Source organism: Gorilla gorilla, chromosome 21 (genome assembly GCF_029281585.2).
Source record: "Gorilla gorilla gorilla isolate KB3781 chromosome 21, NHGRI_mGorGor1-v2.1_pri, whole genome shotgun sequence".
Taxonomy (NCBI): domain Eukaryota; kingdom Metazoa; phylum Chordata; class Mammalia; order Primates; family Hominidae; genus Gorilla; species Gorilla gorilla.
The window spans coordinates 63,736,853-63,764,758 of record NC_073245.2 but is presented as its reverse complement, the minus strand read 5'-3'; the positions used below and the strand labels follow the sequence as shown (position 1 = coordinate 63,764,758).

Here is a 27,906-nt window from a genome sequence, read left to right as displayed (position 1 = left end):
TCCTACCAAAATAGATCCCCTTTCTCTCCTGCCATCATCTGTCTTTCTACTTAGGTGTTTGTTTTGAGATGAAGTCTCACTCTGTTGCCTAGGCTGGAATGCAGTGGCTCAATCTTGGCTCACTGCAAGCTCCACCCCCTGGGTTCAAACAATTCTCATGCCTCAGCCTCCTGAGCAGCTGGGACTACAGGTGCATGCCACCATGCCTGGCTAATTTTTGTATTTTTAGTAGGGATGGGGTTTCGCCATGTTGGCCAGTGATCTGGCCTCAAGTGATCTGCCTGCCTCGGCCTCCCAAAGTGCTGGGATTACAGGCGTTAGCCACCATGCCTGGCCTCTGTTTTTTTCTTTTTTCCATAGCCTGATATATGTTCTCTCTTCCTTTCCTCCTCCCTTCCAACCCCTTCACCCACCTACTCATCCACCCCCCTGCCACACATTCATCCTTCATTTCCTTCATCGTTGCTTCATCCCCAGTCCCAAGCACAGTGCCTGTCGCATAGTAGGTACTTCATCTATCTCAAGAACAGCGGTTGAGAGGTTGTTGCTGCTGCTTTGAGGCTTTGGTGAGCCCCGCTGTGTCTGGCCTCTCAGATGAACAGTGCCCTGGGAGTCTGGGTGATGGATGTGCTGGCGTAGGCGGCTCCTTGGTGGCTTTCCTGCGCTAAAGGAAGCAGAGGAAGGAAATGACAACCATTCAGAAGGACCGGTTCAGTTCACTAGGACATGCCCAAGCTTCCCGGCCCCTCGTGTCTGTGGCCAACATGAATTGGGCTCGCTTGAGGCCAACAGAAGTCGTGACTTGATGGAATAGGCACAAGTTAGTTTTATGATGATTAAGAAGGAAAAAAAGAAAACCTTATTTTTCACTTTCCTTTTTTAATCAAGAAGTATGCCGTGGGTGTTCCCTTGTGGTTTTTGAGTCAAAGAGAGTATTGTTTTTGAGCTCTGAGTTCCCCCGGGGGCTGCAGCTTTGCGTGTATCTAACTTTAACTTTGAACTAATGCTTTTAGGGCTCTGGTGGGATTGGGGGTCCCGGGTCCCTTTCTGAACAAGGCAGCAGGCTTGTTTATTGTGTCCAAAGCGTGCCTCTCAGATCTCACCCCATCTTCTTCCTGTTCTCAATCGTCCCCTCCCTGGCCAATCTGCCCCTCCTCTCAGCAGTTCCCCCTCACTCCTCCGTGAGCAAAGGAGGGGGAAGGATCTGCTTTGGTGGAAGGCGGTGGCTGCAGAGGCTGGGCTCAGGCGAACGTCTATCATGGGGGGAGGCGTGGAATAAGCCATGAATACCCAAATGTGGCCTTGTTTGCAGGGATTGAACAAGGGTGGTCTGGGGCTGGACCAGGGGTTTCAGCCAAGTAATATTGGGGTGAAAAATGCAGAAAAGTCTTATGCAAAAATGGGATCATATTAAGTTCATGCACTGGCCCTAAAGCAACCCCGTGACTGTGTCTCTAGAGCGAGTTCTTACACATCCACGTGGACTCGTTCTCACGTGCATCTTCTTTTTGCATTTATCTTTTGGTGGATTGTTATTTCTCTTGCTGCGGGAGGGAGAAGAATGATTGGCCCAAGTGCACCTTGACTTTGGACCCGAAGTTGTTGAAGTCGTGAGGCAGACACATTGCTGCGCTTGCCTTGGGCAGAGACAGAGCCTCGGAGGGTGCCTGGTTTGGTAGAAGTTAGACTTTGGGAAGCTTGTTGGGACTTGTTAGTAACCTGGGTGCTAGTCCCAGCTTGTAACCAAGCACCTGTCCCCTCTCAGGGCCAGGATGGGAGTGACATTTCTCAGTGTGGGGCTTTGCAGCATCACTTGAAGCCCTCTGCAGAACCCCATTAAGCTGCTGAGAATGGAGTGGATTCTAGCCCCTGCCACCCTGCCTGGGGCCTTCCAGGGCTGTCGCGGCAGTCAGGATAGGCAGCAATGCCCATTCAGTCAACAGACGCTGAGTGTGAGCTGTGTACTCTGGATAGAGGGAGAAATGAGATCAATTCTTGCTTTCAGGGAGTGCCCAGTCTGCTGGGAGAGACAGACGGGAAAATAATTGAGGTCACAAGGGGATTGGTTGAACAAAGAATAGCAGGAAAGATGGAGCCGGATGACCTGGGTTTGAATCCTGGTTCTGCCACTTATTGGCTTTGTGACCCTGGGCAAGTTACTTAACTTCTCTGTGCCTGTAAAGTGGGATGATAATAGTACCCCAAAAAGAGGTTACCATAAATACTGAAGCAGAGGGCCTGACAGTATGTGTCCAATTAATGTTAGTGATTCTTTGTTTATAGAGATAAGACCTATAATAGAGAGATAAGGACTATAAAAGAAGAAGGTAGTGAGGCTCTGGGTCACAAGGTTCACTTTGCCTCAGGGAATCTGGGGCAGCTTCCTGAGGAGGTGACATTTGAGTGGGGGGCAGGGGGTGGTTGCAGGATGTAAAGGAAGAATGGTCCAGGCTTCAGGAGTGTGCAGAGGTGAGGGAACCCTGTTTCTGATTCCTCAAGACCTGAGCCTGTCCACAGATGGCATTTGACACGCTCAGGGCTTTAAGCAGCAGCTGACACTAGTTAACCAACATTTACAAATTAGGAAATTTCTCATACCAAGTTGGATTTCTAACAGTCAGAAGATCTGGCAACAATGGCTGGCTTCCTGCATGGCAAGTTGTGAACAGCTGCGCTTCGATCCTCCCTTTGGACTGGATCTGCCTCCCCCATGGGGTCTCAGCACCACTAGGCCCAGTTCACACACCCACATTCCTCACCTGGCTCCTCTGGGCATCTCGTTGGTGACCCTGGGTGGGGGTTTGGAACCTGCTTTGGAAATGCTTAGAAAAATAAACCCAGATCTTGCTGACCTTCACGTCCAAGTGTTTGCTCAAGGCCTCTTTTTAATATAAAAAAGATGCTCCCGACTGTAAAGCTGGCCTTACCTTCCTACCTTAGCATCCTCCTTCTAGGAAAAATGGGAGTCTGCTCTGATCCACAGATTTCCCACAGGGACAGAGGAGGGATGATTGAGGTGTGAGTTAGAGTCCCCTTCAGATGGCATGGTGGCGTGTAGACCCAGCCAGTGCATGGGACGTGAGCTCTCTTACACCTGGGGGTGTGCATGTGGGTGTTTACTGTTGGCTTCAAACACAGAAAGTGACAAAATTGAACTCCACGAATTTGTAAGAGGGAGTGAGTCAATTTTCCTTGGTCCCGGCAAACTCCATGCTTGCTAAAAATGAGTGCTGTAGAATTTATTTGCCTTCTGTCATCAAAGAAAACCCAGGTTCAGAACTGGATAAGACAGTTCCCCAGGGAGGACAGACGATCTGTCTGTACTCACACATCAACAAGTTCTCTCTTGGGCATTTACGATGGAATGTGTCCCCCTCACCCCTTTAAATTATGGAGAAGCTGTGTTCTCTTTGAGGTGAATATGCGGTCACACAAGTCTTTTTAAGAAAGGAGGCTTTCCAGCCATGTGCGCTGGCTCATGTCTATAATCCCAGCACTTTGGGAGGCTGAGGTGGGTGGATCACTTGAGCCCAGGAGTTCAAGACCAGCCTGGGCAACATGGTGAAATCCCGTCTCTACAAAATAAAACCCAAAAATCAGCTGGGTGTGGTGGCACGTGCCTGTTGTCCCAGCTACTCCAGAGGCTGAGGGGGGAGAATTGCTTGAGAACAGGAGGCGGAGGTTGCAGTGAGCTGAGATGGTGCCACTGCACTCCAGCCTGGGTGATGAGTGAGAAGCTGTCTAAAAAAAAAAATAAAATGAGGTTTAGGGTCTAGCTGGGATTCTGGCTCTGCTGAGCTGGGTTGGTTCTTACTTTGCCCCCACCTGGAGGCAATTGCTGTAGCACAATGCCCATGTTGGGATTGGGTGTCCACTTGGGGGCTGTGCTGACCTCCTTTCCAAGTGTGGATGACTAGCAGGAGGGGGACACACCGGCTGGCAGTCACGTTCAGGACAGTATGTGACCATCATCTTGGTAGTGGCTTTTCTCAGTGGACAGAGGACCTCAGAGCTTGAGCCCAGGGTTTTACCGGGGATTCAATAATCCTTAAGAAGTCAGAGTTGAGCTTTCCCCTCTTATGACAAACTTCATTTCCTGTTTCATCAAAAAGTTCTTCCTGGCAAATTGTGGCTTCTCAGCCTGTCACCTCTCTGCCACGGGAGGTGAGAACCTCTCCCATGCTGTGAGATGACTGAGCCACGGCCTTGTTTATGGAAGCCAAGTGCCAGTCCCTCAAGGCGCGTGGGTTCTCAGCCCTAGGATTCAGGATGGAGCCGTGTTCAGCTCTGGGCAAGGGTAGGATGCTGACTCTGTGCACAAAGACCTGAACGTAGTAGTAGCAGAAGAAAAGGGCCTTGGGGCCTTAAATAAAGGTGAGGAGGGGGGAGCCCCTCAAGAGCGAAGTGTGAGGGAATTACTGACGTGTGCCGCATTTCCACTTGAAAGTAAAATAAAAATGTTTAAACAAAGAGGAAATAGGAGGAGCAGGTGTAGCAGAAAAGCCACCAGCCAGGGAAGCCGCCAGATTTGCTTTTGATTTCCAGTGGCACCCGCCCTGCGCCGGACACCTTAGGCAGCTGACTTAGCCTCTCTGAGCAAACCCATGGAAATTCAGTGCCTGGCGCCCGCTCCGCGTGGGGAAGGAGGGGAGCACTGGGGTCCTGTCCTTCCTCATGTCCACATTCAAAAGAGGACTCATAACCAAACAAAGTAATGGTGACCGAGCTGCCTGAGATGGCTTGGAGGAAGGTCTGAAATGGGTGACGATGCTGGCGATGATGGTAACTGTTGACGCTCACTGAGCACCCACTCTTTGCCAGGCACTGTCCCCATTATATTGTCTAATCTTTGCCACAGCTCATGGGGCATGGGGTGGGCATCTGTTATTTTCCCCTTTGCAGAGGTGAGGGCTCAGAGGTGTGGCCAGCTTTCCGCAGCCCCAACCAGTCTTGGATCTGAGACTTGGTTGGGTCTGAGCAGGCTGATGGTCAAGGGTGTCACGTTCCGGGCTGGCTCTTTGCTAAGCGTTTGATGCCCATCACAGTGGGGAGCAGCTCTCTGGGGACATGGTGCCGAGGTTGCCACTGATGAGAGGATTGGACAGGGACCGAGCTGCTCTCAATGTGATCGACTCTGTTCCTGTCTCTCAGCATGCCCCGCCTCTCAGGGAATAGGCCCAGTGGGGTTTCCCTGCGGTGACGTTGAACCAGTGTCTGCTGCATTGGAGGGGCCTCAGATGGAGCTGCTATCTGAATCCAGGGCCCCGGTGAGTGAGACTCATAGTCGGGGTGGAAAGGTGCTCAAGTAATGAGAGGCTTTCTTTTATAGTAGATTCACTGTGTCAGTCTGGGACATTCCCTCTGTAAATGGGAGGTGCCTAGAAAATCAAAATCATTTCTCTAGCATGTCGTCAATTTCACATCACTCAGTTGCAATGTGACATCACCAATCCCCATTCTATGCCCATGACAGCCCCATGAGAAAACAACAAGAATTACAAGATGAAGGCCAACGTTTACTGAGCGCTTACTATGTGTCGGCACTGGTTCTAAGAGCTGTGCACGTGCCAATTCATTGGGTCCTGGCAACTCTATGAAATGTACAAGCGCTTTTTTCTATGTGACACATGTGTCAAAGAGAGTGACCTGCCCAAGGTCCACAGCCAGCGAGTTCAGCAGTTGGGACTTGAGCTTGGGTCTGCCGACTCCCTAGCCCCCAGTCTAAACTGTTGGACCCTACTGCTCTGGAATCTTCTTCTCCTGGTTTCCTGATGGCAAAACTGGGACCCAGATGGTTCTAGTGGATTTGCAGATGCCACATGGTTCACCAGAGGCCCAGGCTGGGAGGCACACGATCGCATCTTCCTGGAGCCTCTGGCCCCAAGCTGCAAACTCCAATGCTGACGCTACAGTTCCATGAGCCCGTGGATACGTCGCTGAGCGAGGAACACAGGGCGACATGAAAGGAACACGCTTGGCCTTGACAGGCCCAGCCCCGGCCGGCGCTCACTTGGAGGCAGTTGAAAGGAAAACTGCGATAAGGGGCTGCTTTATCACGCCTCTTGACAGGCCGAGCTTCCTCCCTTGTGTGGCGTGAGCCTTAAACCTCTTCCAAGTCGCCTGGCATGGAGCCCCGGCCGCCTCCTGCTCCCCAAGGGCTGGAGCGGGGAGCCCATTAGCCAGTGGGAGTGGGAGCGGGCCCGGGCGGGTGCCAGCCCTTTGAAGCCGCGCAGAGGGCCCCGCACAGCCCCTTATCTTGGCTGGTGGTGTTCCTCGGCCGGAAAAGGGAAGCACGGAGAGGAAAAGCTTTCCCCTGTGGCTTTTGTGTTTGGTTTGCATTAAATGAGGCTGGGCGGGGTTTTTGTTGTTTGTTTTCCAACTTTTCAGCGAAACGATGATGGATGGCGCTTAGCGCGGCAGGCGCCCACTTCTCTGGGGTGGCGTGCCCATGTCATGCCGCACTCACGCACACTCCTGCCTGTTGATTGCGCAGTCTCCTCTGTGTCTTTTCTAGAAGCCGGGGGGCTGCCCAGGTCGTCCTGAGAATAGCGGCGGGGTGCGGCGGGGCTCGGTGGTGCCAGCGGGTGGAGGCTGTGAATCCATTCACTCTGAGGCCCTGGCAGCCAGGGACCTCGTCTAGACAGGAAGATGTGTGTGATGGGATTTAAAGATGAGGCTCTCCCTCCTGCTGGGGCGAGAAGGCTCTAGGAGCCTTGGGGCCGAGGTGATTTGGTTTGTAGGATTTGTGCATTTCTGGGATGTGCAGGGATGCGGCTTTCTCCAGATCTAAGGGGAGCCCGGGCCGGTGAACAAGGGGTGTTCATGGCACTCCGGGGGCGCGGGGCTGGGGGTGTATGTGCGTGCAGGCCAGACCATAGCAGGGTCCTCATAAGCTTTCACAGGGAGTAGGGCTGGGGCAAGGGGTGTGTGTGTGTGTGTGTGTGTGTGTGTGTGTGTGTGTTGGTGGGGGTGGGGTTGTTCTCAACTAGCAGATGTGAAAATCAATGGGAGAAGAGAGTAAGAGATGGGCAGACTGCAATCTGAGTAGTTATGCACCTAAACAGATGCACACAGAGACCTATGGGTGCCCAGGAGTGTCCTGGAGCCCGTTTTCGTGGCCTTGTGAGAGCTGATTTTTAAAGTTCCAGGAACTCTGTTACATGTTGTTCTGACCTATGTGCCTGAGGTCATAGGCATCCGTGTATCCACATGGCGGAGGTAGCATGTAATGGTGCCGCTGCACTTCTCCTCCCAGCTCCATATACAGTATCATCACACCGGGAGCTGGAAATCAGCCACTGTGGGAGTGTTGACACCGTGGAAATGGGCAAACACTGCAAAGCAAGCTTTCTGTCTTGGAGAACTGGTCGTTGAATATTTCCTGGTCTACCATTGCATACCTCACAGGCACAGCGCATGCAAACCCAGAGCAAGGAAGACAGACAGACGGGCTACCTGAACGAATGCCACTTTTTAGTTTTGGGAAAATACATTACATTTTTATACATTGGTTGATTTCCCTCTTCTTTTTTTTTTTTTAACCTTGTCCATTTTATGCATGTGGAAGAATCACTCAGAGATAGGGCCATGGCTTCACCAAGCTGCAGAAGGGGTCATTGGTGCAAAAAAAGGTTAAAAATTTGTGCCCCGGAGCCAGGAGATGATTTTCTTTTTCTAGTCCTCTCTCTGAATACAGGACATTCTCCTAGCTTGTGGGCAGGCAGTGGTACTTTTTCTCTCCTGGTAAAGAGTCCTTAGCAGACCTCCTTGGGTCCTTTTGCAGAGGTTTGCTGAGCACCTCTTGTGTCTGGGCACTGACCTGGGTGGTTTTCTTAATCATCCCTTGATGATCTACTGGCTTTGGAGATGGTGGCTTCCCACCTTGGGGCTCCCCAAACCCGGTGCTTCAGCACCTCCTCTGCTGTACTTTGAATGCCAGTCCTGTGCTCTGCAAACCATGGTTCCCTGGGAAAGGAGCATGTTGATTAACGTTGTGTTACTTAGTCAGCATTTTTAACATTTATAATTATTTTATTTTTAAATTTTTTTTTATGTTACCCAAGCTGGTCTCAAACTCCCGGGCTCAAATAACCTTCCTGTCTCACTCTCCCAAGTAGCTGGGACTACAGGCATGTGCCACCGTGTGTAGCTGCTATAATTATTTTAATGGCACCTTTATTTCATTGTGTATTTATGCACACATTTGATTTCCTGCTGGTGATCCTGGTTTCCTATTTATGGCAGCAACATAAAGTTTCTTTCAAGATAAATTTCTGTAAGTAAAGATATGAATTTAAATTGTGGAGAGATTCAGTAACCAACAGTCCAGTAGAAGATCAGGAATAAGGCTGGAAAATGACTGAGGTTGGGGAACAGTGGTGTGGCCATTTGTGGCTGTGTATTCTTCCCTCTTTAGAGACTACAGGAACAGAAGATCGTATAGTTGTCGAGAGAATGGGTCTTGGAGGTAGACCTGCCGTGTTGGAATCCTGGCTTCTCTCTTCTTAGCTGCATGATCTTGAACAAACTAATTTCTCTGAGCCTCAGTTCCCTCTTGTTTAAAATTATAATACCTCTCTCATAGCGTTTCAGTGAAGATTGATAGATATCATAGTGAAGATTGATAGATATCATACATCACAATGCCCCATATTTAGCAAGCACGCAATACATTATTAGCTGTCATTGTTGTTGTTATTATGATTAATTATAGCATCTCCCTATTATCCAGTTTTCCCCAGCATGGCCCTTTTTGTGAATAGGCAGAACTTAACAAATATTTGTTGACTTGAATTGAATTTTAAATGTTTAGAAAGCTGCCAGGCCTGGCACCTTTTAACCAGGAAAAAGCAATTCGGAAACCAGACAGAAAGTAAGCAGCAATTTTATTCCTAGCGAGGACCATCGTCATTCCTGTGTGTGTCAGACAGTCGTCTTTCCCCACTTCACCTCTCCTCTTGGGAATACCTTTCTAGACGTTCTTTTGGATTGTGAGTAAGAGGATGAGAACATTTGCAGACTGACTTGGGTGTCATTACTTGGTATGTTTCTGAGCAGTTGAATCATCTGACTCTTTGTACATGGCAGTTTCTTTCAGATTCTCTTCTGGCACTGGCTTTTCAGAGAAATCATTGTTTTTGAAGCCTTTGGTAAAGCAGGCCGGTGCACGTATCCATGTGCCGTTTGTACCTTGAGTTTGTTTAACCAGAAGCCGCCTAGACATGGTTGTCTTACTGTCTTTGCAATGCAGTTGAGAAGAAGTTGAATGAAGGAGTGGGGGACTTGATGTGATGCTGATGGGCTGATGAGTCCTTCAATTAGACTTAGGTTTAATTACCTCTAACAGAAAACCCCAAATAACAGTTGCTTCTCATCTAAGAATGCAGAAAATCTAGAGATGGGTAGTCCAAAGTGCTATGAAGTCATTAGGAATCCGGGTTCCTTCTTTCCTCCTGTTCAACTCCAGGTCACCTCAGCATTCAAAATGATGGCTGGGGCTGCAGCTACCACCTCTATACTCCAAGCACTGGAATTCCAAGGAAGGAGGGAGACAGGGCCAGAAGGGCCCCCTCACCATCTTGGTGAGCTTCTTCCCAGGAACTCTTCTGCAAGTCATCTGCACACTTCTTTTTTTTGAGACAGTCTCACTCTGTTGCCCAGGCTACAGTGCAGTGGCACGATCTTGGCTCACTGCAACCTCTGCCTCCTGGGTTCAAGCGATTCTCCTGCCTCAGCCTCCTGAGTAGCTGGGATTGCAGGCGCCCGCCACCATGCCTGGCTAATTTTTGTATGTTTAGTAGAGACGGGGGTTTCGCCATGTTGGCCAGTCTGGTCTTGAACTCCTGACCTCAAGTGATCCGCCTGCCTTGGCCTCCCAAAGTGCTGGGATTACAGGCATGAGCCACTGCGCCCAGCTTGAATGTAATTCTTCATGCACTGGGAAGCCATGGGGGGATTTTAAGTAGGGAAGTGATAGGATCTCATTTGCTTTTAAAAGATCCCTCTGGCTGCTTGTGGAGATTCTATTCAGGATGGGGACAAGGGACAAGGCAGAAATTAGCGAGAGGCTGGATGCAGGGGTCCAGGTGAGAGATGGCAGTGCTGGGACCCAGGGAGGTTGATGAGAACGTGAAAAGTGGAAGGATCTGGGGTGTTTCTTGAAGGTCCCGTTGAACAACACTTTCTGATAGACAAGGGATAGGATTTCAGTGCAGATTTTCTGTTCCCCTCCTCATAAATGTTAGCTTAATTTAAGAATGTTTCTCAATAGGAGTGATTTCGTGTCCCAGGGGACATTTAGCAATGTCCAGAGACTTTTTTGTGCATCACAGTTGGGAAAAGGGTGGCTGCTGGTACCTACTGGGTAGAGTCCAGTGATGCTGACAAACACCCTACAATGCCTGGGGCAGCCCCCGACAAGAAAGACTTATTTGGCCCCCAAATCAATAGTCCACCCTGGCCAATAGTGCGAAGGTTGAGAAATCCTGATTTACTAGTTTCTTACTCCAATGTCTTAAATTGTGGGATTATGATAATCCCGCGTTACCATCCATCCAGAGAAGCACCCGATTCTTCACCAAAGGCATGTGTATTAATAATCCTAAAGGACAGCCTTCAGCTTAATCTTCTTCCCTGAGAGGCACTTTGCTGCGTGAATGACTAAACGGAGGAGTGAATGAACTTGGGAACGGCCCTGATGAAGAGGTGAGTCAGACTGGCTCAGCCCACAGGCTTCCATCATGTTTATGGAAGCCAGGCCCCATACGCTCCACATAAGAACGGGCCCCTTGTTCCTGAATGATGCGTTTTGTTGATCTGCCAGTGGGTCCCGCCTCTCCCCAGGTCACCGACAGAGCCCGTCTCAGCGCCGTCTCGCCGTGCTGAGTCTAAGAGTTATGCAGAGAGCCCTCCAAAAACCCACCCTTTGAAATGAAAGAAACTGGATCTTAAAATCCCAAAATAGAGTGTGGAAAGGTACACATCACGTCTGCCTTCTCCTTTTTTTTTTTTTCCCCCTTGTGGCAAAAGTGACTCAGAATTTTTGGTCTGAATCCAGAGAGACCTGCACAGTCTTTGGTGTGGGGGCGGAGGTGTCATTCGATTGGGAATAACTCACCTTTTTTATGCCATGGCTGGCTCGGCCGGCTGTCCTGCATTTCCTCAGCCCTAGCTTTTGCCTCTTCACCATCTTGGGGTTCTTTTTCAGCTGTGGCTGTAGTGAAAGAGGAGAGGCCAGAGCTTATGGCTCATCCAGATGTCTCTGGTGGAACATTTTTTTAAAGCTGAACTGCAGTTTCCTGGGAATGTTTTTGTTTTTTAATTTAATTTTATTTTAAGTTCCGGGATACATGTGCCGGATGCAGAGGTTTGTTCCATAGGTAAACATGTGCCATGGTGGTTTGCTGCACCTATCAACCCATCACCTATGTATTAAGCCCTGCATGCATTAGCTATTTATCCAGATAGTCTCTCTGCCCTGGCTCCCGCAGAGGAATGTCTTATCAATGTGTTCTGAAGCGGCTGCCATCCCAGCATCCCTGGGGCATTCACACACTGCCATGCTGGGCACAGTCAGGGCCAGATGCTTGCACGGAGTTTCTGCAAGCTGCATTCCCCAGTTGCCGTCTCTTGGGGATCCCCTGCTTCTCCCAGAGCCCAGGCCTCTGCAGATAGTAGATACCTTGTTTCCTAATATCAGGTCAGTGTCCTGAGTGAGAAACTCTGGGAGAAATGTTTCTGAAGGATGCTTTCCCCTTGTGTTCTGGTCTTCGGGTAAACACTTGGCAGCAGGGAGCACTGCGCGTGCCTCACTTTTCCCTCGCCATCTCCATGAGCTGCCAGGCTGCTGTGCTTTCAATTCAATATCAAGATTGTAAACTTCATTTTTCCAGCCCAAGTTAGTCTGCTCTTCTGACTTTCAGTGTAATTGGCCTGGTATAATATGTCTCTTTCATGGTGAGACACATTCCTGCAGACTGGCTCAAATGATAGTGAGCTTAGGCAGACTCCAAACGTAGGGATTCTGTTCCAGACATGAATGAGCCTCCTTTCTCAGAGTCACTGGAGAATGAATCACTCGGCAATATGTGGATCCACATAGGAACCTGAGAATCAATCTATTCATTTATTTATTCAGCAAATATTTATTGAACATCTACTATATGCCAAATACTGTTGGAGGTGCTGAGGCATGGTGATGGACAAGCTTACATTCTAGTGGGACGGGGGGTGGGAACAGGCAATAAGCAAACACATAAAGTAATACTTAGCACAGTCAGGAAGGAAATAAACAGGAAGATGTGGTGGAGTGATGCTAGAGGAGCTCTCTTTCTGCCAGGCTACCCAGGGAGGGCCCTGCATTTAGGCTGAGACCTGAAGGATCAGGAGGAACCAGCTGTGGGAAGACCCAGGGGAAGAATGTTCTAGGCCAAGGGCATAGCATATGCAAAGGCCCTGTGGCAGAAACGTGGCCTGTTCCAGGAGCAGCAAGGAGGCCCCTGTGGCTGGACCGGAGTTGGGGAGATGAAGCTGGTGATGTGGGCGGGGGTCTGATCATGCAGAGTTTTGTCAGCTGCGATGGGCAGTTTGGATTTTCTTCTTCTTCTTCTTTTTTTTTTTTTTTTTTTGAGGCAGTGTCTCGCTCTGTCACCCAGGCTGGAGTGCAGTGGCACAATCTTGGCTCACTGCAACCTCTGCCTCCCGGGTTCAAGCGATTCTCGTGTCTCAGTCTCCTGAGTAGCTGGGACTACATGTGCACGCCACCACGCTCGGGTCATTTTTGTATTTGTAGTAGAGACGGGGTTTCACCATGTTGGCCAGGCTGGTCTTGAGCTCCTGGCCTCAAAGAATCCACCCTCCTTGGCCTGGATCTTATTCTAAATGTACCTGAAGATCATTACATGTTAGCACTGAAAGACAACCTTCAAGATGATTTCTTCCAAGAACTGAGACCAGAAAAGAGGCCCTTAATTGCCACAAGTCACCCAGCCATCGATGAAAAAATATGAATGAAAGTTAATATTGATTGCTTGTGACATGCTTTATACACAGCCCGCTTGTTCCTGCCAACAGCCTAGTGAGGTGTGCAGGGTCAGGAACCTCATTTACAGATGATGAAACTGAGGCCTGGAGATGTAACTTTCCCGCCATGACACATTAAGTGCCAATGCCAGGATGTAAACCTAGATGGTTGGACTCCAGGGCTCAGACTCTTGATCTCAGTGTTACACTGGTTCTACGCAAGAGGAATATAGACAGAAGACGTGAAAAGCACTTGTATGGCTTCTTAAAAAACATAATCAACAAGAAAAAGCCCAACTTCAAAGGTCAACTCGAAGAAGGCTTGCATATTTTAATCCTATACTTCCAGACCCAGCTCCCATATGATGGTGGGGACGGGAATGTTGGTAGGGAGCCCGTGGCTGGGTTGACATCTCTGTCCAGGGGACCAGAAGCTGGAAGCTGAGAGTGGAGAGGGGCAGCTGAGAGCAGAGAAGGGAAGGTTCATGCCTCCAGCCCCCAAAGGAAGGGACAAAATGATCCAGGTTTTTTTATTTAAAGACCCCATGGGGGACCGTGAGTAGAGGGGGCTGGGGTGCAGCGTTTGGTCCTGAGTCCTGTTAGGCTAATGTGCCTTGTCTCTGATCTCTCCACACTGGTTTCTAGGGCTTTCTCAGGGTTTCAAATGTGGACATGGTAATTGGAAACAAATCTAGCATGTTTCGGGCCATCAAGTCTCTCTTGAGTGAGCGTGCTTGCTATGCGGTAGATAGGTCTGTTTTTAATTTTCAGTGATGTGAGAAATATAGAATGACTTGATTCTTAATTTAGAACACTGAGAGAGCCTGACTTGTTTGGTTTTCAAGCCTGTCCAGAATGTCTAATTCTTTTTATGGTTCCCTGTGTAATTTCAAAATGTGCCACTATCAGCAGGGCGGCTGATCACAGTGGCCTCCTGCAGGACTGAAGACACATCCAGCCAGTGGGATCCCAGCTGGGTCAGAAAGCAGGCGCAGGGCTCCTTCTTCATCATACCTGGAGATGCTGTCACCTCTGTTCGGAACAGGGCAGCCCAGGTACCAGTTGTCCAACCAGCTGAGTCGTGCCCACACCGAGCAGGACAAGGCTCTGTGACACAATGGTCGCTGTGGGCCGGGAGGAGAATTGCCCAAGCTGGAGAGAAGCCAGTGTGGGCGTATAACAGCTCTTTGTCATGGGAGAGGCGTAGGTCTGGAGAGACTGCAGCTGCTCCGGCCCCTCCCATGATGTCACGGACTCTTCCTTCTAGCCTTGCTCGCTCGTTGGACACCTGTGTGGTGCTCTAGGCATTGAGGCTGCACCATGAACAGGAAAGATGGGGTGCTGCCCCCATGGGACTGACATTCTAGTGGGGAGGCAGCAAAGAGCAAATAACTATCACATGTGGGGTCAGGTGGAGGGAAGCGTCAGGTGGATGATGCAACTTAAGGCAGGGTGTGTGGAAGGACAGTGGGAAGGGCGTGGGGTGTCACATTGGGGTGTGGCTGTCTGGGAAGGCTTCTCTGATGAGAGGTCACCTGAGGACAGGTTCCAATGAAGAGTGGGGTGAGCCCTGCAGGTCATGGAGGGAGAGCATTTCAAGCTGAGGGCATGATAAGTGTTGGGATGCAGGGACGGGCACCTGCCTGGTGGGTGTCTGGCTCTCTTGAGGGTGACAAGGCCAGTGTGGCTGTCATGGGGGGCAGCAGGGAGGGAAGAAGGGTGGGTGGGAGATGGAGAAGCAGGGCCAGATCATATGGGATCTTCTGAGTCATGGTAAGGACTCGGGCTTTTTGATTCAAGGAAGATGTTTGCTGTTGGGGCGATTTTAGCAGAGGTGGCAAAAGCTCTAACTTACCATTTTAAGGATCTTTCTAGCTGGACTGCTATGTGAAGAAGACTGTGTGTAGGTGGAGGGAGAGGGGTGGGTAAGGAGACTGGGCCCCTCTTTGACCAGGGCACTAGAGTGGAAGTGATGGAGAGTCACAGGTGGCAAATTTGAGTGGGATTTAGGGAATGGAATTGACAGGGCTTTGAGATGGATCTAATATGGGATGGAGGCAGAGAGAGTTACCAAGAATTAGGGATGTTATTGAAGTGATTAACACACAGTCATGGCTTGTTGGAATGGGTGAGAGTCAAGTCATGGACGAAGTGTGCCTGGTCTGCTTGTGTGTGTGTCTGTGTGTGTGTGTGTGTGTGTGTGTGTGGTGGTGGGGGGGGGGTGGAAGGTGGGGTTAGGATGGCAGGTACGTGCTGCAACTTTTGCACCCCAAAATAGATACTGAATTGGGATCCATGTGTGTTTGTAAAAATTTTCTCCCAATGTGCTGCATGGCCATGGGGAATTGCAGTCCTCTTCCCCGGCACCCTCCCGCTCGGCCTTCTCCCCGACCCTGGGCTTTTTCTTTCTTTCAGAGTGAAATCTTTGAGGGTGATAGCAATTTCCTAATATTTCAAATTCAACAAAAATGCTACTTAACATCGTTAATGTTTTATTTTAGTAAAATTCAAAACAGTTTGTTTGGCCCGTTGCCATTTTGAAAATCAGTCTCACATTTTGGATTGGAATCGTCCAACTGAGAGTATTTAAAAAGCCCTGAGCAGAGTTGATAGCAGAGTCGTTTTCAGAGACGTGCCACTTGCAAGGGTTCTTATTGCAGTGTTTGTAATGGGGAAAGTTGGGAACCATCTAAATGCGCACCTGGCTGCAGGGATCCACAGGCAGAACAGGCACGCAAGGGCTGGGGCTGGGGTGCGGGAAGAGAGGCACCAGGGGGCCAAATGTAGAGTGGGGCTCACTCTCAGGAGCCCACCTTGCATTTGCTGGACTTTGATAGTGAATGCCCCCTCAGATCGTGTGTCCTGGGGACCTCACTGGCCTTGGGCTAGTCTGAACCCTGGGATATGCCATGTAGTTCTTTGAGATTCTCATAAAGCAAGATTCAATGACAAGAGGACATGACCATCTTAGTCAATGGAGACAGTACATAAACTCGAATGCCAATATGTTGATCTGTGTGCCTGGAAGAAAAGTCTGAAAGCATAGATAACTTCAGTTAGGGGGATAAGCTTTAATGATCTCTTGTACAGAATGGTGACTATAGTAAATAATCATTGTCTATATTTCAAAAGTGCTAAGAGTAGATCTGAAATGTTTTTACCACCGAACAATAAGTATGTGAGGTGATGGATGTGTTAATTAGCTTGATTTAATCATTCCACAATGTAAACACATATTAAAGCATCACACACTGTACCCCATAAATGTATAAAATTGTTATTTGTCAATTAAGAGGAAAAATAAAATGAATAATAAAACAGTTTGGAATGAAAGAAAAGTTTGGAAGGATGTGCACTCAAATGCTTACTTATTTTCAAGGGGTATTCTTTTTGTAATTTATCTTGTCTATTTTTTCCTGCAATGAGTGAACTCTTAGTACTTTACACCAAAAAAAAAGGAACAGCAAGAATCAACAGATATTGATGCTTTTTTATCTTTGTATCAGGACAGTTAAGTTGCCACTAAAAATAGGCAGATCTTGAATTTGGTGGCAGGCAGGGGTGAGTCTGAATAGCTTTCTCTTTGACGCTGAGGGTCTTTGACATGTGGAGGCCATGTTTGTGTGTCTCTGGGTTCTTATTGCTGAGCTGGTGGGGTGGATTTGCCTGTCTTAAAATGCATAGGCCAGACTTGGGGGGCTGGGGGTGGGGGGATTTTGCCTTTTTCTGAATCAGGAATCAGCCATACAACAGAAGAAACAAACAGGGCCAATGGAGGCTGTTGCCACCTGATCACTTATGACCTGTAGGATAGTGAGCAAGTTAGTTAACCTGGTTGAGCCTCACCGTTCTCATCTAAAAATGGGATAACACTGCTCTTCTCTGAGCATTGTTATGGAGATTACATTAGCTATGTTTGCAAGCGATCCCAATACACTGTATAGAAAGGTCGTCACCTATGGAGGGTGCAAAGTTTTCCTTGTGATGAGGTTGGATAGCGTCATTTATATAGCTAACCGTGGCGGGATGTCTAAATCACACATCATTCCTCAGATCCGGTTTTTCAAGTAGCTGAGCTGACAAGGGGACAGAGTGGATTATTAATAGAATGATGCCCCCAAGCCTGCAGTTGGCTTCTTGGGTCCCTTTGATGGGAAGGTTGGTGGATGGAATTCGCACCAAGCTGCAGCCTGGGCCCCCACCCCCGCAGACGCCACAGACACTCCCCTCTCGTGCATTCAGCCCTTCATGGCGTGCACTAGAAGCACTGCTTCTTCCTGGAACCTTTTTAGCTGCCTGGGAAATTACAAGAAGCAGAAAACTTTCGCTCTCACCTTGGCTGCAGGAAGTGGCGTTTCCTTTGCTCGGGAGGCCAGTGACGTGGAGCTCCTGTATTGCAGAATGTGTCTGCTGTGCCTGGGGTGTGATCCGGCTGGTCCAGGCCACCGAGAAGACCTCACCTTTGGAGAAGCCTGAAAAGGCCGCCCCAAAGCCTCCTGACCGAGGTCTCCTGAAAATGGGGATGGTGGGGAGTTTGGAACCTGAAGGGTAGATCATGTCATCTCAAAACATCAAGTTCTATTTGCAAAACCCAAATCACTGAGTTTTTGGAGAAGCAAGTAAATGGCTATCTGTTCTTCTCATCAAACCTCCAGGGACCTGGCGAGGAAGGCTCTTCCAGAATGAGGCAGCTGAGCAGTTGGGATTCTGGGCACATTCTGTACCTTTTGTAGGAGGGGAGGGTGGAGGGTGGACGGGAAGTATTCCTTTCATGAAAGATGGTGAGGTTTCTTCACCTGGCCCCTCTTTCCTCTGACACTCCAAGCCGGCAACTGTTGAGCCAGCCCACTGAGAAGACTGGAATTAGTGCCTGGGCTTTCCCATATGGGAGGCCTTCACGTTGGTTCTCACTTTGTTCACATTCATTCTTCACCCTTCCATTCAGTTCTGTAATATCACCTCCCTGTTTCGATTTGCGTCATCCTCTGATGACAAGGAAAGTTCTCGTTTCATGGGTACCTACCGTGTGCTGTGCTTTGGTGCCCAACAAAGGTCACCTTATTTCGCCTTTCAGAACAGGCCTGCAGGGTGGGGGGTGATGTCTCCTTTTTATCTCAGCATATGGAAACTCAGGGGTGGAGCGATTGCTCACAGTCACACAGCCATCAAGAAGCAGAGCTGGCATCGAAATTCAGATATGTCTGACCCAAAGTGAAAAACTTTGTGCTTTCAGCTATACCACACTGCTTTCTGGTGTTACCCGGGGAGGCGGGGAAGGGACCCTCACCAGTGCCAGGTGGATTCTATCTGCTCACATTGTATAAGCCAGCCCAGCTCAACCCAGAGGCTGCTCTTCAACTCAGAGAGGCCATTCCTGGCTTTCCTAAAGAGGTTTTTCTCTCAAGGAACTACCGTTTTTGTTTGTTTAGGTTGCTGTTTGTTTCTCTCCCTCCGTCTCCCTCTGTGCCCCTTCTTTTCTCCCTCCTTCCTGCCCCACTCTCTCTCCTGTGCGGCAGGAAGCACATTCTACTTTTTATTTTATTTTTTTTGAGACAGAGTCTTGCTTTGTCACCCAGGCTGGAGTGCAGTGGTGCAATATCGGCTCACTGCCACCTCCAACCCCTGGGTTCAAGTGATTCTCCTGCCTTGGTCTCCTGAGTAGCTGGGATTACAGGCACGTGCCACCACACCTGGCTAATTTTTATATTTTTCACAGAGACGGGGTTTCACCATGTTGCCCAGGCTGCTCTTGAACTCCTGACGTCAAGTCATCTGCCCGCCTCAGCTTCCCGAAGTGCTGGGATTACAGGCACGAGCCACCGCGCCTGGCCCCAGGAAGCACATTCTTGATGTTGCACCTTAGCACTTGCTTATTTTCCCTTTGAGGACCTGCCCTTTCTGACCTGTAGTCAGAGAGCAGAGTGGAATCCACCAAGCGCTGAGGACAGAGAGAGGGTGGCAGGGAAGCGGGTGGGTTCGGAGCCTGAGAGGCTGGAGTTTGGAGCCTGACTCTGCCCTATGCTCACTGTGTTGACTGGGACAAGTTGCCAGACCTTAGCAGCCTCAGTTTCCTCACCTGTAAAATGTGGGTAGCAGTGAGCCCATCTTACATGGAATTGTTGTGAGATGTGTAAAACATCAACTGTGGTGTGTGGCATGAGGGAAACAGATGCTTTCACTGCTGCATTACTGTTTTTTGTTGGTTTATTTGTTTGAGACAGGATCATGCTCTGCTACCCAGGCTGGAGTGCAGTGGCACGATTGTGGCTCACTGTAGCCTCAACCTCCTAGGCTCAACTGATCCTCTCGCTTCAGCCCCACAAAGCAGCTGAGACTACGGACGTGCGACACTATGCCTGGCTAATTTTTGCATTTTTTTGGTGGAGACGGGTCAGGCCATGTTGTCCACGCTTGTCTTGAGCTTCTGGGCTCGAGAGATCCACCCACCTTGGCCTCCCAATGTGCTGGGATTACAGGCGTGAGCCACCATGCCCGGCGCTGCATTACTGTTGATGGTGACAGATTATTCAACAAATGTTCATTGACCATGCTAACAAAATAGCAAGGTCCCTACCGCTGTGAAACTCACGTTCAGGCAGGAGAGAGAGGTGTTCAGCAAATAACTAACTAAACAAGGAAATTTCAGATGTTAATGAAGTAAATATTCCAGTGATGTGCTAGTAAACGCTTAACATCCAATTTTCCAGGGGGAAAAAAAAAGCCCTGATTTATAGCATTTGTCAATTTTTGTGGTGTAAATATTCCCACTACGGCTGGAAACGTACATACCAAAGTGGTGTCAACTGGCTCTTAAAATTCCTATAGGTTTAACGATTGGTTCTTGTAATGCCTAAAGAGCTGGCTTTAGCACTGAATGCATTTAATCTGGTTCAGGAAAAACCTGAAGATCTGAAACCCAAATGTGCCAGTGGAAGAGTATTCCAGGTGGAGAAAATGGCTTGTGCAAAGGCCCTGAGGTCAGAAAGACCTTGGTGTGTTCAGGGAACAGGAGGATGGCTGGTGTTGGCAGGAGCCTAGTGGGGTGGTGGAGGAGAAGGCAGAGGCTGGGCTGTCGGAAGGCTCTTAGACTATCACACAGAGTTTGGATTTTAATCTAAGGCCACAGGAAGTCTTTGAAGGGTTGTAGGCAGGGGAGTATCTGGATCTGATTTGCATTTTTAAAAGATCATCGAGCTGTTCTGTGAAAGACCAGCCAGAGGTAAGCTGGGCAATCAGTGCTGGTCACTCTAATGAGGGTTGATGGTGGCTTGGGCAGGTGTGCCAAAAAGAGAGGGGATGGAAATGGCTGGATTCACGTGGAGCTGTAGGGACACGATAGATTTTATCTCCAGGTGTTCCCTGCCTGTTTACCTTGAGTACACCCAGCAGGCGATTTCTGCTCTTCTTTCATTGAGGAGGAAACAGCTCCACATCATCAGGGCTCACTCTCCATCCTACCTTTCTTCTTGATACCAACTCTTGATAAATCCAGGAGAGGAGATGAGGAAATATATTTGTCTTGGGCTCAAATGCAAAGCAAGAACAACAAAAACAAAATCTCTTCTCAATGCTGCCCTTCTTTTGATTTTCGTCACTGAGTACAGTAGCTGTTCTTCAGATAAGAGGCTTCTGACTTGGATTTCCATCTTGGCCCAAGGCCGCCTCTCAGGTGTGTGTCAGACACTTATGTAAGTGTCTGGCAGGTTATGAAAAAAGGTGATCATCTAGCACAGTTCCACTCCCAGTCTCTCTCTTTGTATGGCTTTTAGAAGGGGACATGAGCATGCCATCTTTCTAGACCGGCATTGTTCAATAGGACTTTCTGTGATGATGGAAACATTCTGTGTCTGTGCTGTTTGTTCATTGTGGCTGCCACTAGCCACATGTGGCTTCTGAGCACTGAAATGTGGCTAGTGTACCTGAAAAACTGAATTTTCAATTTTACTTAATTTTAATTAATATATACATGTGGTTAGTGGCTCTTGCATTAGATTGCACAATTCTAGACCATATGTAATCATTCATCACCCTGCAACTTTGCCTTTTGGCAGGTGACTGGAGATCCTATCGAAGGATCTCCAGAGAAGAGTGGGGTCTTCATGAGTTGTCACTTGTAGTCCCACTCAATTAGTGGAGAAAGGAATAGAGGCACAGAAAGATTAAATGATTTGTCTAGTGTTTCTCCACTCAATGACAAGACAGGAACACATCATCAAACTCTAGATCAATGTCCTTTTGTCTCTTGTTATTTTATATATATATATATATATATATATATACACACACACACACACACACACATATGTATATATATGTGTGTATATATATATATATTTTAAATATTTCACAGGTTTCTAAGAATCTATCCTTCCTATGACATGGCATATAAAGTCAAAGTCCTCTTTGATCACCTTCTCAATCTTGAGCTTCTTCTCCATTCACAGAGGTGATGATGTGGTCAGTTTGGAGCACATCCTTTCACACCTTTTTATATTATAACTGGATGGATGGAAAACATTCTGCATTTTTTTAAGTTGTATCATGCTGTATGTATTTTTCTACACATTGCTTTTGTTTTTTAACAGCGTGTCCTAGATCTTTCTGGGTTGGTTCATAGACTTCTACTTTACTATTTTTTAAAGTGCTTCTTAGTGTATCATAGCCTAGGCATGTCCTATTAGTAGTCAGGCTATTGATGTAACTCATTGTTCATTATTCTGTTTGTTTTTGTAAACATTTTTGTACGTGTCTCCTGCATATACAGTGTTTCTCCAGGCTGCGTATGGAGAGGTGGAATTACTGGGTCAAAGAGTGTTTATTTATGTAGTTTTACTAAAGTTGTTGCTCTAATACTCTTTAAAATAGTTATACCAGTCTATATTGCTCTTACCTGCATAAAAGTGCCTGTTCCCCCACAATCTCCAAAATACTTGATATTATCAAATATCTACATATGTGTCAATCTAACAGGTGAAAAGTGGTATCTCATGGCTGTCTAATTTGCATTTTTCTGTTTAGAAGTCAAACTGGTCATTTGTTTTCTCTGAATTTCCTGTTCAAATATCTTACTTTTTTCTGTTGGATAGCCTTATTAATTCACTCACCAAATATGTACTAGAATGCATACTATGTGCCAAGCATTACTCTAGGTGCTAGAGATTTTGTGGCAAATTAACTAGACAAATATCCCTGCTCTCAGAGAGGTGACAGTTTAGTTTTGGGAGAAAGACTTAGGCAAAAGGAATCAAGAAAATATATAGTTTGTTGGACTGGATAAAAAGTAGGAGAGGGAGATAGGGAAAGCCATTGGGATTAGGATTCAATTCTAAATAGATGGCCAGGGAATCTTTTACTTACTCGCTATAGGCATTCTTCATATATTCTATGTGCTAATCTTTTATCTGTTATATGTTGCACATATTTTCTTTCAGTCTTTAACTTATCTTTTGACTTAGACTATGGCATTTTTGTCACACTCTTTTTTAAAGTTACACAATCAAACTTTGTTCATTGGAATATAGTCATATAAGAAGTGACAGTTCTACATGGACACAGGAAGGGGAACATCACACACTGGGGCCTGTTGTGGGGTGGGGGGAGGGGGGAGGGATAGCATTAGGAGATATACCTAATGTTAAATGACGAGTTAATGGGTGCAGCACACCAACATGGCACATATATACATATGTAACTAACTTGCACGTTGTGCACATGTACCCTAAAACTTAAAGTATAAAAAAAAAAGAAGTGACAGTTCTTTCTTCTGATCTTCTCAGGCAATCACTATCAAGAGCTCTATGTTTGTCCTTTCAGTTTATTTGCAGTTAATTTCAGTTATCCTCACTACTATGCAACACTCCTTCCATCCTCAGTCATCAATTAAGCACAGTTTCTGGCTGTTTCTCCATAAATGCAGTTCTGACTTACTGTATTCTTTCTAGTGGCTGCTTAATATTCAGTGTTAGAGGGGATCCCTGTAATTTATCCAAGCGTTACCCTCTGGCTGGACATCAAGGTTGTTTCCGGTTCTCCATTCTTCCAGATGCTGCAGAAATCCCATACTCTCTCTGCTGCCCATGAGCTCTCTGGTCTTTTTTTGTTTATTGGATTAGAGCCACCACACCCCACATCTTAACGATTTTGTTTTCTCCCCCACCAGCTCCATGGCTACATGGAAAACAAGCCTCTGGGACTTCAGATCTTCATTGGGACAGCTGATGAGCGGATCCTTAAGCCGCACGCCTTCTACCAGGTGCACCGAATCACGGGGAAAACTGTCACCACCACCAGCTATGAGAAGATAGTGGGCAACACCAAAGTCCTGGAGATCCCCTTGGAGCCCAAAAACAACATGAGGGCAACGTAAGGGCTGGGAGCTGAGGGTGGCGGGTCTTCATGGAGAAGCGAGCAGGGGGCAGGTGGCAGGGATTTGGGAGAGGGGACTCTACAGAACTGATGAAAGCAGCTGTTGATGGCAGTTCTCAGTCTGTGATCCATCGACCCGTTGTGATTTCTGTTTTAAATGTTTCCATTTTAAAAGCATAATATGTAGGCCAGGCGTGGTGGCTCGCGCCTGTAATCCTAGCGCTTTGGAAGGCTGAGGCAGGTGGATCACTTGAGATCAGGAATTCAAGACCAGCCTGGTCAGCATGGTGAAACCCCATCTCTATTAAACATACAAAAATTAGCTGGGTATGGTGGCAGGCGCCTGTAATCCCAGATACTCTGGAGGCTGAGGCAGGAGAATTGCTTGAACTTGATGCGGGGAGGTTGCTGTGAGCCGAGCTCGCACTACTGCACTCCAGCCTGGGTGACAGAGTGAGACTCTGTCTCAAAAAAAAAAAAAAAAAAAAAAAAGTATAATATGTCAGTATTTTCATGTGCCTCGGGAGGAAGAACTCGTGAATCTTTGTGTTATGTTGCATGGGATCAGATTAAATTTACTTATATTTAAAAAATTAATTTGACCTAGAGAGATCATTAAGTAACGATGCAGAGAGGCCCAAATTCACAAAGCTAATATGCCTATGGCTAAAATCTGGGAACCACTGCACATGTTTTGGGGTTAAAAAAAACCTTTGGATGGGAAAATAAGTTCAAACTTACAGAAATACTGCAAGAAGTGTACAAAGAACTCCTGAATCCCGCCCCCTCGGCTTTCCCAGGCGTTAACATGCTTCACCTGTGCTCCAGCACTTTCTTTCCCACCTCTCCATTTTTTCCTGAACTGTTTGAGAGGTAGTTGCAGACTTTATGCCCTTTTACTTTTAAATACTTCAGGATGCGTTTCCTAAGAGCAAGGATGCTCTCATACACAATCACAGTACATTTATTCAATTCAAGAGATTTCACGTTGATTCACTACTCTTATCTATTGAATAGTCCACAATCCATAGTCCCCAGTTACATAGAGTTTTTCAGATGTTTTTGAGAGTAGAAGAGTTGGCATGAAAAATCTCCCTAGACAAGTAATTTTCACTGGGGAATTTCTCTAATTGCTTTTGTTAAGTATTTTTTACCCCCATCTTGGTATACATTCCTGGCTGAAATGCTTATGTGAGTGTATTGCAGTTTACCCCAGTGACTGGCTGTAGAATTATTTTGGCTGCCTAAGGCAGCTTTGGGGGTGATCTTTCCTGCTCCTGAAGGTAGTTGGTGACAATGGGGTTCTTAACATCCTGGCAGCATCGACTGTGCGGGGATCTTGAAGCTTAGAAATGCCGACATTGAGCTGCGGAAAGGCGAGACGGACATTGGAAGAAAGAACACGCGGGTGAGGCTGGTTTTCCGAGTTCACATCCCAGAGTCCAGTGGCAGAATCGTCTCTTTACAGACTGCATCTAACCCCATCGAGTGCTGTAAGTTGGGCCCTGGGACCCGGTCTTTCTTCAGAAAGCGTAGGGCACGTGGGCTTCCCCCGGGAGCAGTGTATTCTGGGCGAGGTACCCGGGGTGGCCTGTGGGAATGTGTGGGACCCACAGGGTTACACTGGCCCAAGATGACCAGAGGGGACAGAGACAGAGCACATTGCAGTGTTCTCTTACTGCTTCTATTGACTTCTGGAAGGTTTTGTGGCGTCACAGGAAGTTTAAAAATAATAGGGCCAATAAGTAGCCTAAAGCTTCATTCAGAAGACTTGAAATGTGTAAATATCATTCTGGTCTTAAAGGATAGATGCATTTGGAGTGAGTTTGCTGTGCATGGTGCCCTTTTTTCTTTTCCTTCTTTATCCTTTCAATAACAATAACAAACCACAGCAGCTCTCACTCATTGAGCTTTGACTCTGCTGGTCACAGTGTTAAGTGCTCAGCATGAGTATTCACAGCAATCCCGGGCGCTAGCTGGTGTCAGTGTGCCCACAGTGTTAAGTGCTCCACATGAGTATTCACAGCAGTCCCGGGCACTAGCTGGTGTCAGTGTGCCCATTTCACAGATGAGAAGGTGGAGTCACAAAGGGGTAAATTGTGCATACAACCAAAGAGTGGCAGGGTTGGGATTGGAACTGGGGCTTTTGCACGTGGGAGCCATGCCCTGTCCCCCACCCTGTCCCCGCACCCATCTCTGCATGTTGACTGAGGTCTGTTTTTTATCCTGCACTATGCCAGGGGTTGGGGATCCATAGATGAGCAGGACACTTTCTCTGGCCTTAATGAGCTTACGGTCTGGAGAGGATAAGGACACCCAGACAGATGGTTGTATCATTGCAGAAGATTTTCGGAGTCTCATACGAAGTGACCAGGATCTGCCATTTGGAAGGACACTGAGCAGAAACCTGGCACATTTCTACCAGGTTTCAAAACAAAAAGCAGCTTTGAGCTCATTCTTACGTACTTTATACCTAAGTTTAAAGTCTACCTATACGTTAACACAGTTTTGTAGTTAATCTCTGCAATTAGATGTGACAACACTTATTATCTGCTCAGTGTTTGAAAGTTTAGAAGTTATTTTAGAAAGCATAAAGAAGAGGCAAGGCGCAGTGGCTCACACCTATAATCCCAGCACTTTGGTGGATCTCTTGAGGTCAGGAGTTCAAGACCAGCCTGGCCAACATGGTGAAACCCCATCTCTACTAAAAATACAAAATTAGCCGGGCGTGGTGGTACGTGCCTGTAATTCCAACTACTTGGGAGGCTGAGGCAGGAGAATCACTTGAATCCGGGAGGTGGAGGTTGCGGTGAGCTGAGATCGCACCACTGCCCTCCAGCCTGGGCAACAGAGTGAGACCCTGTCTCAAAAAAAGAAAAAGAATAAAGAAGAAAAAAATAAGCATTGTTCCAGAAACAAAAACTGTTTCTATTGTTTTAAAGTCTCTTTCTTCTAAGAACATTTGGTTTCATGCTGTTCTAATCATGTTCAATATTAAATTATGGTTCAGGATTTTTTTTTCCTTTTTGCTGGACATTTTACCATAACTAGGTGTCACAATATCAACTTCCTACAGAGGCCAGGGAGGTTGTGAAAATGAATGGGGTAGGTTGGGTGGCAGACGTCAGGGAATAGTGGAGATTGGGGACATTCACTATCTAAATGCGCTGCTGCTACTCAACTGCAGCCAGTATTTCCACGTGGGAATATAGACTCAATATGATCAAATATTTTGGTTATTTTATTTTATTTTATTAAGAAGGAATCTCACTCTCTGATCCAGGCCGGAGTGCCATGGCGCGATCTTGGCTCACTGCAACTTCTACCTCCCGGGTTCAAGTGATTCTCCTGCCTCAGCCCTCCAAGTAACTGGGATTACAGGCACCCACTACCATGCCCGGCTAATTGTTTGTATTTTTTAGTAGAGACAGGGTTTCGCCATGTTGGCCAGGCTGGTCTCGAACTCCTGACCTCAGATGATCCACCCACCTCAGCCTCCCAAAGTGCTGGGATCACAGGCGTGAGCCACCACACCTGGCCTATTTTAAGTTCCAGGGTACATGTGTAGGAAGTGCGGGTTTGTTACACAGGTAAACATGTGCCATGGTGCTTTGCTGCATCCATCAGCTGGAGCTGGAAATCTTCTGGTTTTTAAAAATAAACCAAAAAATATCCCGATTTAAAAAAATAGTAGAAAAATCAAAATGCTCTGCGGTCAGAAAATATCTGCAGATAGCTTCTGTTAATCAGAGATAGTCTGAAGACTAACATGCAAGGGGAAAGCGTATGTTCTGCAGAAGAGGTTGGGAAAGCCTAGCCTTCATGGTGAAAAGTCAGGAAGGAGAGAGGATGGTCCTTTCTTTGGGAGAACAGCCAGAACTTGGTCTTGGTTGGTCTTTGGAATGAATGAAGAGTCACTCTAATTTCTTTCAGCCTTTTGAGTCAAGACGTGGATCAGTCTGAATTGGTGGTGAGCTTGTATTCTGATCTTAGAAGAGAAAGACCCAATAGTAGATACCAAGGGAAAACATGTTGAAAAACCCATTACTAGAAATATTGGAATTCTCCTGCTCAGCTCAGTAGACCCCACTCCTGTCCATCAAATGCTGGTCATGGTGGCTGCCCCACCAAGGTCTTGGTTTTGAACCTCTCAAGATGTTTTTGGAAGGAAACTTGCAGCGATTTGGGGGATTGTGAGCAGAAAAGGTCTCCCCTTTCTGGCAAATGACTCATGTTCCAGGATGGGACTGGGGTTTGTAGCAAGGTGGGGACAGGAGCCCCTGATCCTCCCTCTCTTTGGGTTTCTCAAGGCAACTTATCTTATGTCGATCTAAGACTTTGAGGATCATCACTTAACCACATGTACCTCCAGCAAGATCTTCAGGGTGTTAGAAAGCTGTTTGAACATTGAAAATTGTTTTCTTTTCTTTTTAAAAAGGCATTTGCCTGATTCACCTGCCTTCTTTTGACAGAGAAGGAAACTGAGACTTCTTGGTAAGGTGATTCACCTGTTTTTACTTG

At 47.5% G+C, this 27,906-nt stretch overlaps 1 protein-coding gene across 2 annotated transcripts in view; it reads left to right on the top strand.

Moving 5' to 3' along the window:
* Positions 1–27,906, top strand: part of NFATC2 (nuclear factor of activated T cells 2) — a 155,835-nt gene that overhangs the window by 44,347 nt on the left and 83,582 nt on the right. For both annotated transcript variants that reach the window (XM_019017571.4, XM_063702282.1), the window contains exons 4-5: positions 23,180–23,382; positions 24,706–24,878. In XM_019017571.4, coding sequence (XP_018873116.1) covers positions 23,180–23,382; positions 24,706–24,878 — 376 coding nt within the window. The remainder of the gene's footprint in view (positions 1–23,179; positions 23,383–24,705; positions 24,879–27,906) is intronic.